This window comes from Desmodus rotundus, chromosome 1 (genome assembly GCF_022682495.2).
Source record: "Desmodus rotundus isolate HL8 chromosome 1, HLdesRot8A.1, whole genome shotgun sequence".
NCBI classification, from domain to species: Eukaryota; Metazoa; Chordata; class Mammalia; order Chiroptera; family Phyllostomidae; genus Desmodus; species Desmodus rotundus.
Window position 1 is genome coordinate 202,119,427 of NC_071387.1, and position 12,183 is coordinate 202,131,609.

The 12,183-nt window shown below is 47.2% G+C and overlaps 1 protein-coding gene across 6 annotated transcripts in view; it reads left to right on the forward strand.

Annotated features, from left to right (window-relative positions):
* Positions 1-12,183, forward strand: part of EGFLAM (EGF like, fibronectin type III and laminin G domains) — a 140,432-nt gene that overhangs the window by 64,040 nt on the left and 64,209 nt on the right. For all 6 annotated transcript variants that reach the window (XM_071219814.1, XM_045186328.3, XM_045186329.3 and 3 more), the window contains one exon: positions 10,266-10,432. In XM_071219814.1, the coding sequence (XP_071075915.1) occupies positions 10,266-10,432 (167 nt within the window). The remainder of the gene's footprint in view (positions 1-10,265; positions 10,433-12,183) is intronic.

The window sequence follows — 12,183 nt, forward strand, 5'->3', positions numbered from 1 at the left end:
ATCATCTTTTTCTTTTTTCTTTTTTGATTTTTAAGTATATTTTATTGATTATGCTATTAGATTTCCCCCAATTTTTCCTCCTTTATCCCCTCTCCACCCTGCACCCCTCAACCCTCCAGCATTCCCCACCCTTAGTTCATGTCCATGGGTTGTACATATAAGTTTTGAGTTCTCTGTTTCCTACACCATTTTTGACCTCTCCCTGTCTATTTTCTGCCTACCAATTATACTTCTACTTCCTGTACCTTTCCCCCCATATCTTTGATCATCTTCTTTTTCATACATAAGTCCCTTTAACATTTCATATAAGGGCTTGGTGATGATGAACTGCTTTAACTTGACCTTACCTGGGAAGCACTTTATCTGCCCTGCCATTCTAAACAATAGCTTTGCTGGACAGAGTAATCTTGGATGTAGGTGCTTGCCTTTCATGACTTGAAATACTTCTTTTCAGCCCTGTCTTGCCTGTAAAGTTTCTTTTGAGAAATCAGCCGATAGTCTTAGGGGAACTCCTTTGTAGATAAGTGTCTCCTTTTCTCTTGCTGCTTTAAGATGCTTTCCTTATCTTTAATCTTGGGTAATGTTATTATGATGTGACTTGGTGTGTTCCTCCTCGGGTCTAACTTCTTTGGAACTCTCTGAGCTTCCTGGACTTCCTGGAAGTCTATTTCCTTTGCCAGATTGGGGAAGTTCTCCTTCATTATGTTTTCAAATAAGTTTTCAATTTCTTGCTCTTCCTATTCTCCTTCTGGCACTCCTATGATTTGGATGTTGGAACGTTTAAAGTTGTCCTGGAGGTTCCTAAGCCTCTCCTCATTTTTTTGAATTCCTGTTTCTGCATTCTGTTATGGTTGGGTGTTTATTTCTTCCTTCTGCTCCAAACCGTTGATTTGAGCCCTGGTTTCCTTCCCTTCACTGTTGGTTCCCTGTATATTTTTCTTTGTTTCACTTTTCATAGCCTTCACTTTTTCCTCGGATTTTGTGACCATACTCAACCATTTCTGTGAGCACCCTGTTTACCAGTGTTTTGAACTGTGCCCCTGATAGGTTGGCTATCTCTTCCTTGCTTAGTTGTATTTTTTATGGAGCTTTGATCTGTTCTTTCATTTGGGTCTTTTTTTTTTTTTTTTTTGTCTCAGCACCTGTTACATAGTAAGGGGCGGAGCCTTAGGTATTCATCAGGGTGGGGAAACTCATGTCACTGCATTGTGGTGCTGTATGTGGGGAGGGGTCTGAGAGGGAACAATGATGCTTGCTCCGCTCAGCTCTTTCAGTCACTTCCCCTGTTACCCACAAGGAAATTGGGCCCTTCTGGTGCAAATTCCCAGGTAGGTGGGTTTGTGTATATTCTAGGCCCCTGTGGATCACCCCAAGGAACTTTCCTGGGAGGCTGGGGGTTTCTCCTGCTGCCGCAGCCCCCACAGATTTTAACAGCCAGGTGTTTTGAGGCTTTGTTTCCCCACGCTAGAATCTTGGGTTGTGTGGTCTGTCTTGCTCCCCAGTTGTTCCTCCTGGTTTATCCCCACGCAAATGTGGGGCAGTCTGGTCTGCCAGCTGCTGCCTCGTGCACCTGGTCCTCCAACTGCTGCCCATCTCTGCCCCTCCTACCAGTCTGGATGAATGTTTCTTCTTTAACTCCTTGGTTGTCAGACTTCCATACAGTTTGATTTTCTGGCAGTTCTGGTTATTTCTTATTTTTAAATTTGTTGTTGTCCCTCTTTTGGTTGTACAAGGAGGCACAGCATATCTACCTATGTCTCCATCTTGGCTGGAAGTTGGTAGATTGAAGTTTTCAATGGCTGTTTTCAATGAAAAGTCTTCCGCTGGCTTTTTTGGTGTGCATGTGAAAGTTCACAATATTTCTTTGTATATTTTAGGGACCCGGGTCAAGAAATGTAGATCTGTAAAAATCAACCCGACACTGTTATGCTAATAAATGAGAAGGAGTGAGGTTTCTTTTCTTTTCCCTTTCATACATTTTTTTCTAGATGATCCCCTCCATTATATGGATGCCTCCACGATAAGACTTGCAGATGTCATCGGCACACAGGACTGCTTCTAAGCTGCCTTTCACTTGAGAATCTCAAGGTCATGTCCACTTGGGTCGGTTTTGACAATTATTCAGTAAATGACATTTTCGTCAACAGTCATCTGTCCTTCCACCCCATCATAAACCCTACTCATCTATGAGTAACAAATGAACTCAGTTTCCTCACAGGAAATGAGTCCACAAAGGCTGTCACTGAGCTGTTACTGAAATGAAAATCAAGTCTGGGATTCAGGGTGTAGGCTGAACGGGTTCTGGATTTTCCTCAAGTAATTTTAAGGGGTGATTTTAAGATGTGATTTGACTCGTGGTCAAGGTCATAGCCTGAGGTTGAAGAAGTTTCTCATTCAGAAGTGAGACTTAGAGTCCGATTCTAGGTTTCACCTTCTTGGTTTAAGTTTGCCCACACATGGAATCAGAAGACAAGATATGAGCTGGCCTCTCATCCTGGGGACAGGGGTCCTGATTCCAATTCTCAGCGTCCTTACATATAAAATAAGGCTGACCGTTTGACCTCTGAAGTCTGGTGACTCTGATTTTCTATTCTCATGACAAAGGAGAGGCCACGTAGACTGGAGGTTTATGTAGAAGCTCTGGAGCTAGACTCCCAGGTCCAACCCTTGCCCTCGCCACTTTTACACCATTTGCTCTTGGGTGGGTTATGTATGCCCCTTGTTTGTGCCTCAGACAGAAGATGGGGGATAACAATGTACTTGCCTCATAGAGTTGCTGGGAGATGAAATGAGTTGTTGATATACATGAAATGCACAGAACAGCGCCTGGCACAGAGTAAGCACCTAATCAATGCAAGTTCTTCCTACTTATGGATTTTGTGAGAGGTCTTTTCTGCTTTTCTATACAGCCAGGTACTTTCTCGGCCAGAAATCTTTATGCCTGCTATTTTCTACCAGGATAACTATACTACCTAACTCTTGTTCATCCTTCAGGACCCTTGCTTAATAATTGCTTCCTCCAGGAAGCCTTCCCTGACCATCTGCTTCTTCTTCAGTCTAGGTTAGGTACACCTACAACATTTACTTGCACCTCTCATCACACGTGCGGTTCATTATTGTTCAAGGTCTGTCTTCCCCGCCATGCCATGCGGGCAATGCCTGGCTGCCTCCCTTCGGTGGAGTACAGCACCTAGCATGGCAAAAACATAGCACGTGCCGGGTAGGTGCCAGTCTGTGCAAGCTCCTTGACCTCCCTGAGCGTTACTTCCCTCAGCTGTAAAATCGGGGTGCTACTAGCAGCTCCCTTGGAAGGGATGGGAAGATGAAAAGATGTCTGTTCAGCACTCAGAAGAGGGGCCCATGGGTGATTTTGTTTACGTTGGTTCTTTCTCTTACCCTGAGCCACGTGGAAGTGGAAATGCATTGCTACACTCGCCACAGGGGGTTCAATGAATCCTTTACCGCTAATCTCAGAGGCCACAACGGAAACCAACATCCTGCCTCACCAGCGGCAGAAATCGAAGCCAGACAAAACCCAACATGCATCTGCACACCTATCTCCCTCCCCACCACCATACAATGTCATTTATTGCTTCTGTTTGCTCATCATAAAAAGAATATCAGTGTGTGGTAAAGCTTCAAATGTATCAGGTTAATTTGAAAGTTCCCATTGTGAGTTTGTTTCCTATTGAATGCCAGCTTGTGTGGTGGAGCTCTTTGTAGGATGTGAGAGAACTGGCAGCCTTTTCCCGTGGTGTTCCGCTGGAATGCGCCTCAATCACGGGGCAAATGACCGCGGTATTGAACAGCGACACGGCGCTGTGTCGGCCTTCCGGCCCCAACAACTATGGAACTTCAAATATTTCAATAATTTTTCACCATTAGTTAATTTGGGGGAGCATGGGGCAAAATAATCTCCCTTTCTTTGTAAGGCAGTGTTTAGGAAGTTATGCTTTTTCAATGTGAGCCTTCCTCACCACCAGAAACAGCCGCAGAAACCAGCAAGAATGAGCTTACTCGGAGGTCAGCTGAGATTTCATATTAGCAAATGGTGCTTCACAACGAATTCCTTCTTCTTACTTCTAGTTTCCAAATTGAGAATCTCAGAAGCACCCTCCAGACTGGCACCCAGCCCCAGAGATTCCTCGAGCTGTCAGTTCACCCATTCAGGCTCAAATGGAAGGGCGGTGCTGGACGCTTTTGCAGAAGTCTGACCGGCTCTCTTCTACAAATTGATCCCTGAACGCTGCAGTCCCTCCTACCAGGGGCGCTTCTGATGTAATCCCTAGTCAGATGGATGGCAGTTGACATAAATTGAATTTCTCTGTAACAGCCGCGGGAGCCATTTGTACTGTAAATGAAAGTGTGCTCCTCTGGGGCTCCGCCCCGGACAAAATGCTGGCCAAGTTTATTTCTCCATTCTGCCCCTCTGCTGGCCGTTTGGTTGGGTTAAACCAGGTTGTAAATAAAGAAGGAAGGCTGAAAGCTGAAGGTCAAATAGTACATTTTTTAGGACGATGACTACTTAGTGGTTTTGGACTTCCCTCTACCCTTCATTTCAGCGCAGAGCAAATCCCAGGGAAGCTGGTCTGTGAAACTGACAGAGAACTGGAGGCTTCTCTGAGGGTGGAGGGTTCTCTCACCCACATGCGTTTGCCCTGGGTGGCCTCTGGGACCCCGTCTCTGCTAGGACAGGGTGCCAGCCTGCAGTCTGTGTGTCCTTAAGGGGTCCGTGGGTAGAATTCAGGGGCTCCCTGGACTTCAGATGGGTACAAATTACATCTTCAGTTTGCTTACTTTTTAAATTTGTTTACTTTCAACAAATTTAGCAGGATTTTTTCTTCAAGGATGGATGTAGGCAAAAAACCACGATGGTATTAATGATTCCTGTGAGTTTGTCACCATCAGACTCACAGATGCTTTCTTACCCCACTTCAGCTGTGGCTCCTATCTCTAAACACCGGTTATGCTTAGTGCTGCTTTCAACTGATTGTACTTATGAAATCAATTGCTGGGTATTGTTATTTAATGTATTAAGAAAGAAATGCATATACTATAGTATATCATAATTTTTTGTTTTATAACTATTTTCAACATAATTGATTTCCTTGGTGATTCTCTGTATTTAATTTCATTTATTTAAAAGTATCATTTTGAGAGAAGGTTCGCAGGCTTCCTCAGACTAGCAAAGTGGCACAACTGAGTTTAAAGACGGTTGCTTTGGGCCAGGGCCGCACTGCTCTTCATCACCGGCTCAGGTGGTCAGTATGTCATGCTTTGCCAGTGATGTGGTCCCTGTCTCAGCTGCTGAGCTCTGCCCTTGGAGCAGGAAAACAGCCACAGGCGACAGTGCATAAACAAGCAATCGGTGGTTGCGTCCCAGTGAAACTTCTTTACAAAGACCAGCAGCCAGCCGAAGTCTGCCACCCCCTGCTTTACAGCATCTCGGTTGTTCCCAAGGTCGGACCCTGAAGATCTTTCATTCCAACTCACCCCCCCTTTACTGGACACCTGTGGTGTGCGTATGTCCATCCAAATGTGCACTATTGAGCACCTTCTATGAGCACATCGCACAGAGGTGATGATGCTCTGTCCTCCGCCCAGAGATGCTCTGTTCTTTCAGTTATCCAAACACAGACACATTCCAAATCTAACTTAAGTTCTCCCTGGTCCTCATGGACTTTTCCCTGGATTTCCCTTCACAAGGACCCGTTCAAATAGAGCTCTTGAAACACGCTATTTTGTAGTGGCTTCCTACTAATCCTTAGGTGTGTTATCTCCCAATTAGATTGCGAACTCCTTGAGACTAGAAGTGCATTTATCATTCCTTGGAGCCTCTAGAACATAGCTCTGTGATGGGCACCCCGTCGATAATCACTGACCCCTTGCCAGGTGACTAGCCCAAGGCAGCTACCTGCTCGGTTTGGTGGAACCAAGAGAAATGTCCACTAAGGATGAGGTTGGCAGTGTTAGAGGTGCTTAAAGTACCCAAAGAAAGGAAGGGAATAAAGCAAAAAAATAAAAATAAAAAAATACATACCACTCAGTGATTCTGTGACTTCAGATAATTTATTACCTTCAGTGCCCACTTGGTTTGAATGAGAGACTCAACCAGGCAAGTGATGCTTAGGGCTTTTTAGAATCTGATAAAAGCTAAGGACTCTTTCCTTAAAATGAAAAAAATGCTGTTCACCCCTAAAATCTCACACGTACTTTCTGAGAAGTGATCTTTAAGGCCTGATGCCCGGGCTGCATGCGAGGTCTCAGTGGGAAAGCTTCTTCCCACCCAGACGAACCGCTGAGTGAGTCTTGCTCACTTGAATCAGCTCACTGGGATTTGGGGGCCACTGCCAACACCGTGCTCGTGCCCCTGAACTCCGCCACCCCCCACTTTGCAGAGGTGCCCCACTCATCTCTCCAGAGATACTGCACGCCAAGCCTACCACCCTCGCCCACTCATCGGAAAAGCACTTACAGTGCCCACTGCTGGTGGCTGCCCGCCTTCACCTGGGACAGCAGAGAATTCGCAGTTGGTCTGACCTTTTCGTTGTTGGGAGAATTGACAGGCGAGTGTTGCTATGGTGATTTGACTGACAACTGTGTAGTTCAATAAAATAATTTTCTGTAGTTAAAAAGGGGAGCTATTGTTTTGAGGGTGATCTGAGACAATACTTCTGCCCAGTTATCTCTTTCTCACCCTCACCTTTGCACTTTCATGCCTTGAGAGACTCTGAAAACATTTAAATGCAAATCCCACGAGAAAAGCAGAGGCCCCGAGTTAAAGGTGTTGAACTGGCATTCAATCTGCAGGAGCTTGCCTCTCTCACTCCAGATAAGGAAATTAAAGGTTAACGATTTTAATCTCTTATTCGCTGAAAAGAGAGCTTTCTTTCCTGAAGTAAATAAACAGATACAAAATAATCACCCTTTTGGGCGGGCGGGGGTGTGTGCTATAATGTTTACAGGAAGATCGTTGCAGACATTTGGGTAAATAACTGCATCTGAGCATCGTCAGGGGTCACTTCCTCCATGAATGCTACCGGGAAGCTTAGCAGAGACTAGTGGAAAGGAAGGGGGCGTCTTTTCTGGCTCTACTGTTAGGGTGCTCCCTGTAGCTTTCCTCTGTGAAGTGGTTTGCTAATTTGCATTTGTAAATGTGTTTCCTTCCGCTCGCTGAGGTTTTCTCTTTGATGATGAAGGTAGTTCACATAGAAGCCCATCTTTAGGGAAAAGGCTATCAGGAAGGAGGCGGAGCCCCACTTCCTCCAGCGCTTGCCCTGGCCTCTCGGCTTCTCCTCCTCTGCCCTGGGAGCCCATGGAAGCATCTTTTCCTGGGCTCGAGACTCCATGTGGCCTTCAACAATCCCTGCTAAAGAGAAACGAGGCAAGCCTCTGTTAGAGAAATGTGTGTGTCCCCTGAGCAACTCCTTGCAGCGAACGGAGTCTCCGTTTCCCTGCCCAGCAAGTGGCTCTTAAAGGATGGTCATCAATCTTCCTTACTTTCTGCCGTCTGAATATCTGTGAGCAGAGCTGTTCAGCAGCAGCGCTGGGCTAGTGGCCCGGTGGCAAGCTAAGCGACAGAGAATAGCCCCAGCCGCTATAGCCCCAGTGTTTCATTCAGTATCAAGCATTTTCTTAATCTAACCTACCCCCACCAACCTGAGTCGGCCTCGTCATGTACCAGCTGTGCGACCTATGGCAAAGGACCCACCTGTTTGGTGCCTTAGTTTCCTCTCTAAAAACGGGGGCTGGGGAGAGGGGTGTTTAAGATTATTTAAGATAGCACAGCTTGGGGAAGTCAGTGAGTTAAAAGTGCTAGAACATGCTTGGTCCAGTGGTTCCCCCTCACTCAGGGTTTCCCTCTCCACGGTCTCAGTGATCCGTGGTCGACCATGACCTGAAAATATTACATTGAGATTTCAGGAATAAATAATTCATGAATTTTAAATTGCACCATTGTTCTGAGTAGCGTGATGAAATCTCACATTGTCCCAGTCCGCTCCTCCTGCTGGGGGCGCTATTCATCCCTTTGTCCAGTGCATCCACTCCGTGTACACTACTGGCCCATTAGTCACTTGGCAGCCGTCTTGGTTATCAGAGGGACGTAGGAAGGGCAGATTCCCTGTCCTGATAGCGCAGGGCTTCTGTTTAAGTCACCCTTATTTTACTTACTAATGGCCCCAAAGTGTAAGGTGCTGGCAATTAGGAAATGCCAAAAAGAAGCCTTAAAGTGCTTCCTTTAAGTCAGAAGGTGAGTATAGTACTTAAGATATTTGAGAGAGGGAGAGAGAGAGAGAGAGAGAAGCCATATTTACATGAGTTTTATTACAGTACATTGCTATAATTGTTCTATTTTATTATTAGTTATTCTTGTTAATCTCTGATTGATGAATTAAGTTTATCATAGCTATGTATGTATAGGAAAAAACACAGTATGTGTTTGGTACTATCTGTGCTTTGAGGCATCCACTGGGGGTCCAGGAACGGACCCCCCTGGACAAGGGGGGACGGCTGGACTTCATAAGAACTGGGTAAGTGGTGACTATCATTAGCTACTAACACAAAACCTGCACTCCATCCAACTAGGCCACTCACGCTGTCCCCCGTCAGGCACAGTCGTTCCCATCTGGCAGCTCTTATCACCCAGAATACATTTCAATATGTAGTGAAGGAGATATTTTACCTATTTTTCCCTTCAGAAGTGCAGTGTATGTTTTACACTCACAGCGCCTCTCAGTTTAGACGAGTCGCATTTCAGGTGCTGTCTGGCCACCCGCACGCAGGTCTAGAGTGAGCCGGTGGCCCGGGGTGCCCACCAGCTCTGGGACGTGGGGCAGGCCCTCGAATAACGGTTGACACACACCGAGTGCTGACACATGCCGAGGACATGGGTCTCATTTCACCCGCATGACAGCCCCTTAGATAAGAACTTACATTACCCCATTGTAGAGATGAGAAAAATGAATATTTAGAGAAGTTATGATGGGGGACCCCCCAAAAATGGAATTTATTCATAAAAAATTGTGTACTTATTCTTACATGTTTAAACTTCAGTCACCTTCAAAGTGCTCTCCATTCGATGCGATACACCTATCGAGATGGTTTCTCCACTGCTCAAAACAGTTTCTAAACTTGTAGATTGTGATGCCTTTTAGTGCTTCTGCCGTTTTTTGTTTTACCTCTTCCACATTGGCAAAACGTTTCCCTTTGAGGACTTTTTTCATCTGGGAAAACAAAAAAAAGTCTCTTGGGGAAACAAACAAACAAAAATATAGTCTCTCTGGGACGAGATGGGGTGAATAGGGAGGGTGGGGCATGGGGGTCACGCTGTTTTTGGTCAAAAACTGCTGAACAGTCAGCTTGGTGTGGGCAGGTTCATTGATAAATCACCCATCATGAAATGGCAAATGCATTGAAAGTCTTCCAAACAATTTCACTGAAGCCAGATGCAGCCTCTCACAACAATGCCAGCTGGTACACTGACACAGATGGGTTCCTAGAACACTCACATAGCAGAGTAGGCAGGGACTACCAGCCGCCTGCCCTCTGGAATATAACTTCGGGGTCTCCCCCCACCCCGCCCAGCCAGTAATCAGGGCTAGGCAGAGGCAGGGCATGAGCGGCTTGGTCAGCTCCAGAGTTGTACTCCGACCCTCCACCCCCTGCTGCTCCTGGATGGCAGCTCTAAGTGGAGGTCTGCACCCCTTGGGAAAATGTGAAAACTCAGCAAGTTGGCCCAGTTGTGCAGTTTTGTTCAGAGTAGGAAGAGTGGCCATGAGCAGAATCTTCTTGGCTTTTCCCAGGACGATTCATATGAATTAGTCACCCCGTAAAACTTATATCTGTTTATTTTGTGAACAGACTGTGAGTGGAGGGAACCTGTGCTCTCCTGACCTCCGGGAATGGGGGCTCTCAGGGGAGGGCTTGTTTATGAAACATCTGGAAGACAGAGCCTTTGACAATGAACTCCTATGTGGGGATCTTTTCGCCATAGTCAAGGCCACGCAAGGAAAAGCAGCCAGTCTTTAAACAGCACTTAAAAATGGGCTTTAAAAATGATCTCCTTGCTTTTATTGGCAGGGACTTAGAGATGATGACCTGCGATTTCATGTCAAGATGACTTTTGGGTAGGAAACACTCACGCAGTTTTTGTAAATGTTGCTTCCAGAGGTCAAGCGCCACACAGCCTGCGAGTGTCCCTGTCCGCTGCTGCTTCTGAACGACCACTTTTTGTCTTGTTTTGTTTTGTTCTTTAATCAATACAGACCAGATTTCGACAAGAGTTGGGCCTTAATCCAAGAGCGCATCCAGATGGACTCCATGGTTATCAAGGGCCTTGATCCGCACACCAACTACCAGTTCGCTGTGAGGGCCATAAATGCCCACGGCCCCAGCCCCCGCAGCACCCCCAGTGACACCGTCCGGACCTCCCGTGAGTACCGGGACCCTGTGGAAGGACAGACGTAGCCATGTGTCCAAGGTCGCTGAGGAGGACCCACTCGGTGCCCTGCAGAAGGGCAGCCCGGCCAGGGCTCTCCTGGGCCTCCTCTGCTGCAGTTTTCCCAGCCCTTGGGAAGTTCGAGGCTTTCGACAGGGACACGGGGTCAGCAGATTTATTTTTGCACCGTCCCTAGGGAGTGTGAGGTCAGTTTTCTTGCACGATCGCAGGAACAGAGCACATACCACAGCACCCCCCCCCCAACTTTTTATCTTTTGAGAACACGGGTTCATTTTAAAATCACAGGATTAAAAATAATGCTCTCAGACTCTTCAGGACTACTGTTCGCATGCCGATCAAGGACACTTAGGTAAATCGTCCTTCTGGATGACGGTCAGGGACAACCCAAGGAGGCCCTGGAGGGGTGACAGGTAACTGGGGCCCTGCTGGTGCGTAAGTCCCTGTCTGTCACAGGGCCTCTCCGGGGGGCTGGGGGAGCTTGGGTATCCAGCAGGGCTCCTGAGGAGTTTTGAAATGTCAGGCTCTTATTCTATCCCAGGGTTTAAGAAGCTTTTCCAGGAGTGATTCAGGAACAATACTTCAGTTACTGAGACCTCCTTGCCACCCCTGCTTAGGGATCTTTGTCCTCTAAAAGTGGGGGCACATTGACATACAGCTTCCACCCTGTGGAGTGGGGCGGCCTCAGAACTGAAATGTTGCCACTTTTCTGTTCGAAGACTGTAATCTTCTCAGTTCTGCCAATAAATTCCTCCAAGTTTTTGTCTGAAGAGCCCTGTGGTCTCCCTGGGCCCACTTTACCCAGGAAGGAAGCCTACCTGACGCCGTGCCCTGGCTGGCTGGCTTTCTGTGGGCCAGCACAGCGCGCCACTTCTATTGGTTAGTAGATCTGAGTCAACTCCTCTCTGCTCTCAAAACACCCACGCAGCTGACTTCCAAGGGCAATGCTCTTATCGGGGTGGAGATTCACGGAGTCCTCCCAAGTGCTAGGAATTTTGACTCCTCTGAGAATAACCCCTGCCCTGTCCTTGAGCGTCAGGGTTCCTTCCTTCGCCCTTCAGATGGGATCCTTGGGGGAGATGGACATATGAGGGGCCACACACACACTCTCACAGCGCAATAACTATGAATCGTTGGACTCCTCTTCTTCAGAGTTTAGAAGCTAAAACTCCCCAGGCATATAGTGGGCAATGAAGCTCCTTCTTTCTAGAAGAAATGTTAACGATTTTGTTTCACATCCAAGGAGGGCCTCCTTCCGCTTTTGCTGGCTGAGCTCTATGCTATAAGCTTTCATTAAACTTGTGATGCGTGGCCAAAAATTTGGGTAACAGGAGCTGGGGCAAGCCTCGGATCTCACATTTTGACATTTAGTTTGTCTTTGTGCCAAATGGAGCGGACACCCAGGGTGCCCACCCCACCCTCCCCAAGCACCGAACGCCTCTGCTCCCACGTTGTGAGCTGATCCACACTCAGCTCCTTCCTTCCACCTGTAATGTCCCCTCCACAGAGACGAGACAGGAGCAGGGTGGAGCAGCGCACGCTGGCCCTGGCCATGGGTGTGGTCACTGGAGTGGGGCGGGGGCATAGGGTGAAACGTGCCATGGTCTCTCTCTTTTTAAACCGCAGCACTGGTCTGGTCTTGGAGTTTCTGATAGTCATCGCCCCATCGGTGGATCCCGGGTTTGTGGGTTGCGTGGGATAAGGATGCTTCGCAGACACGCAACATT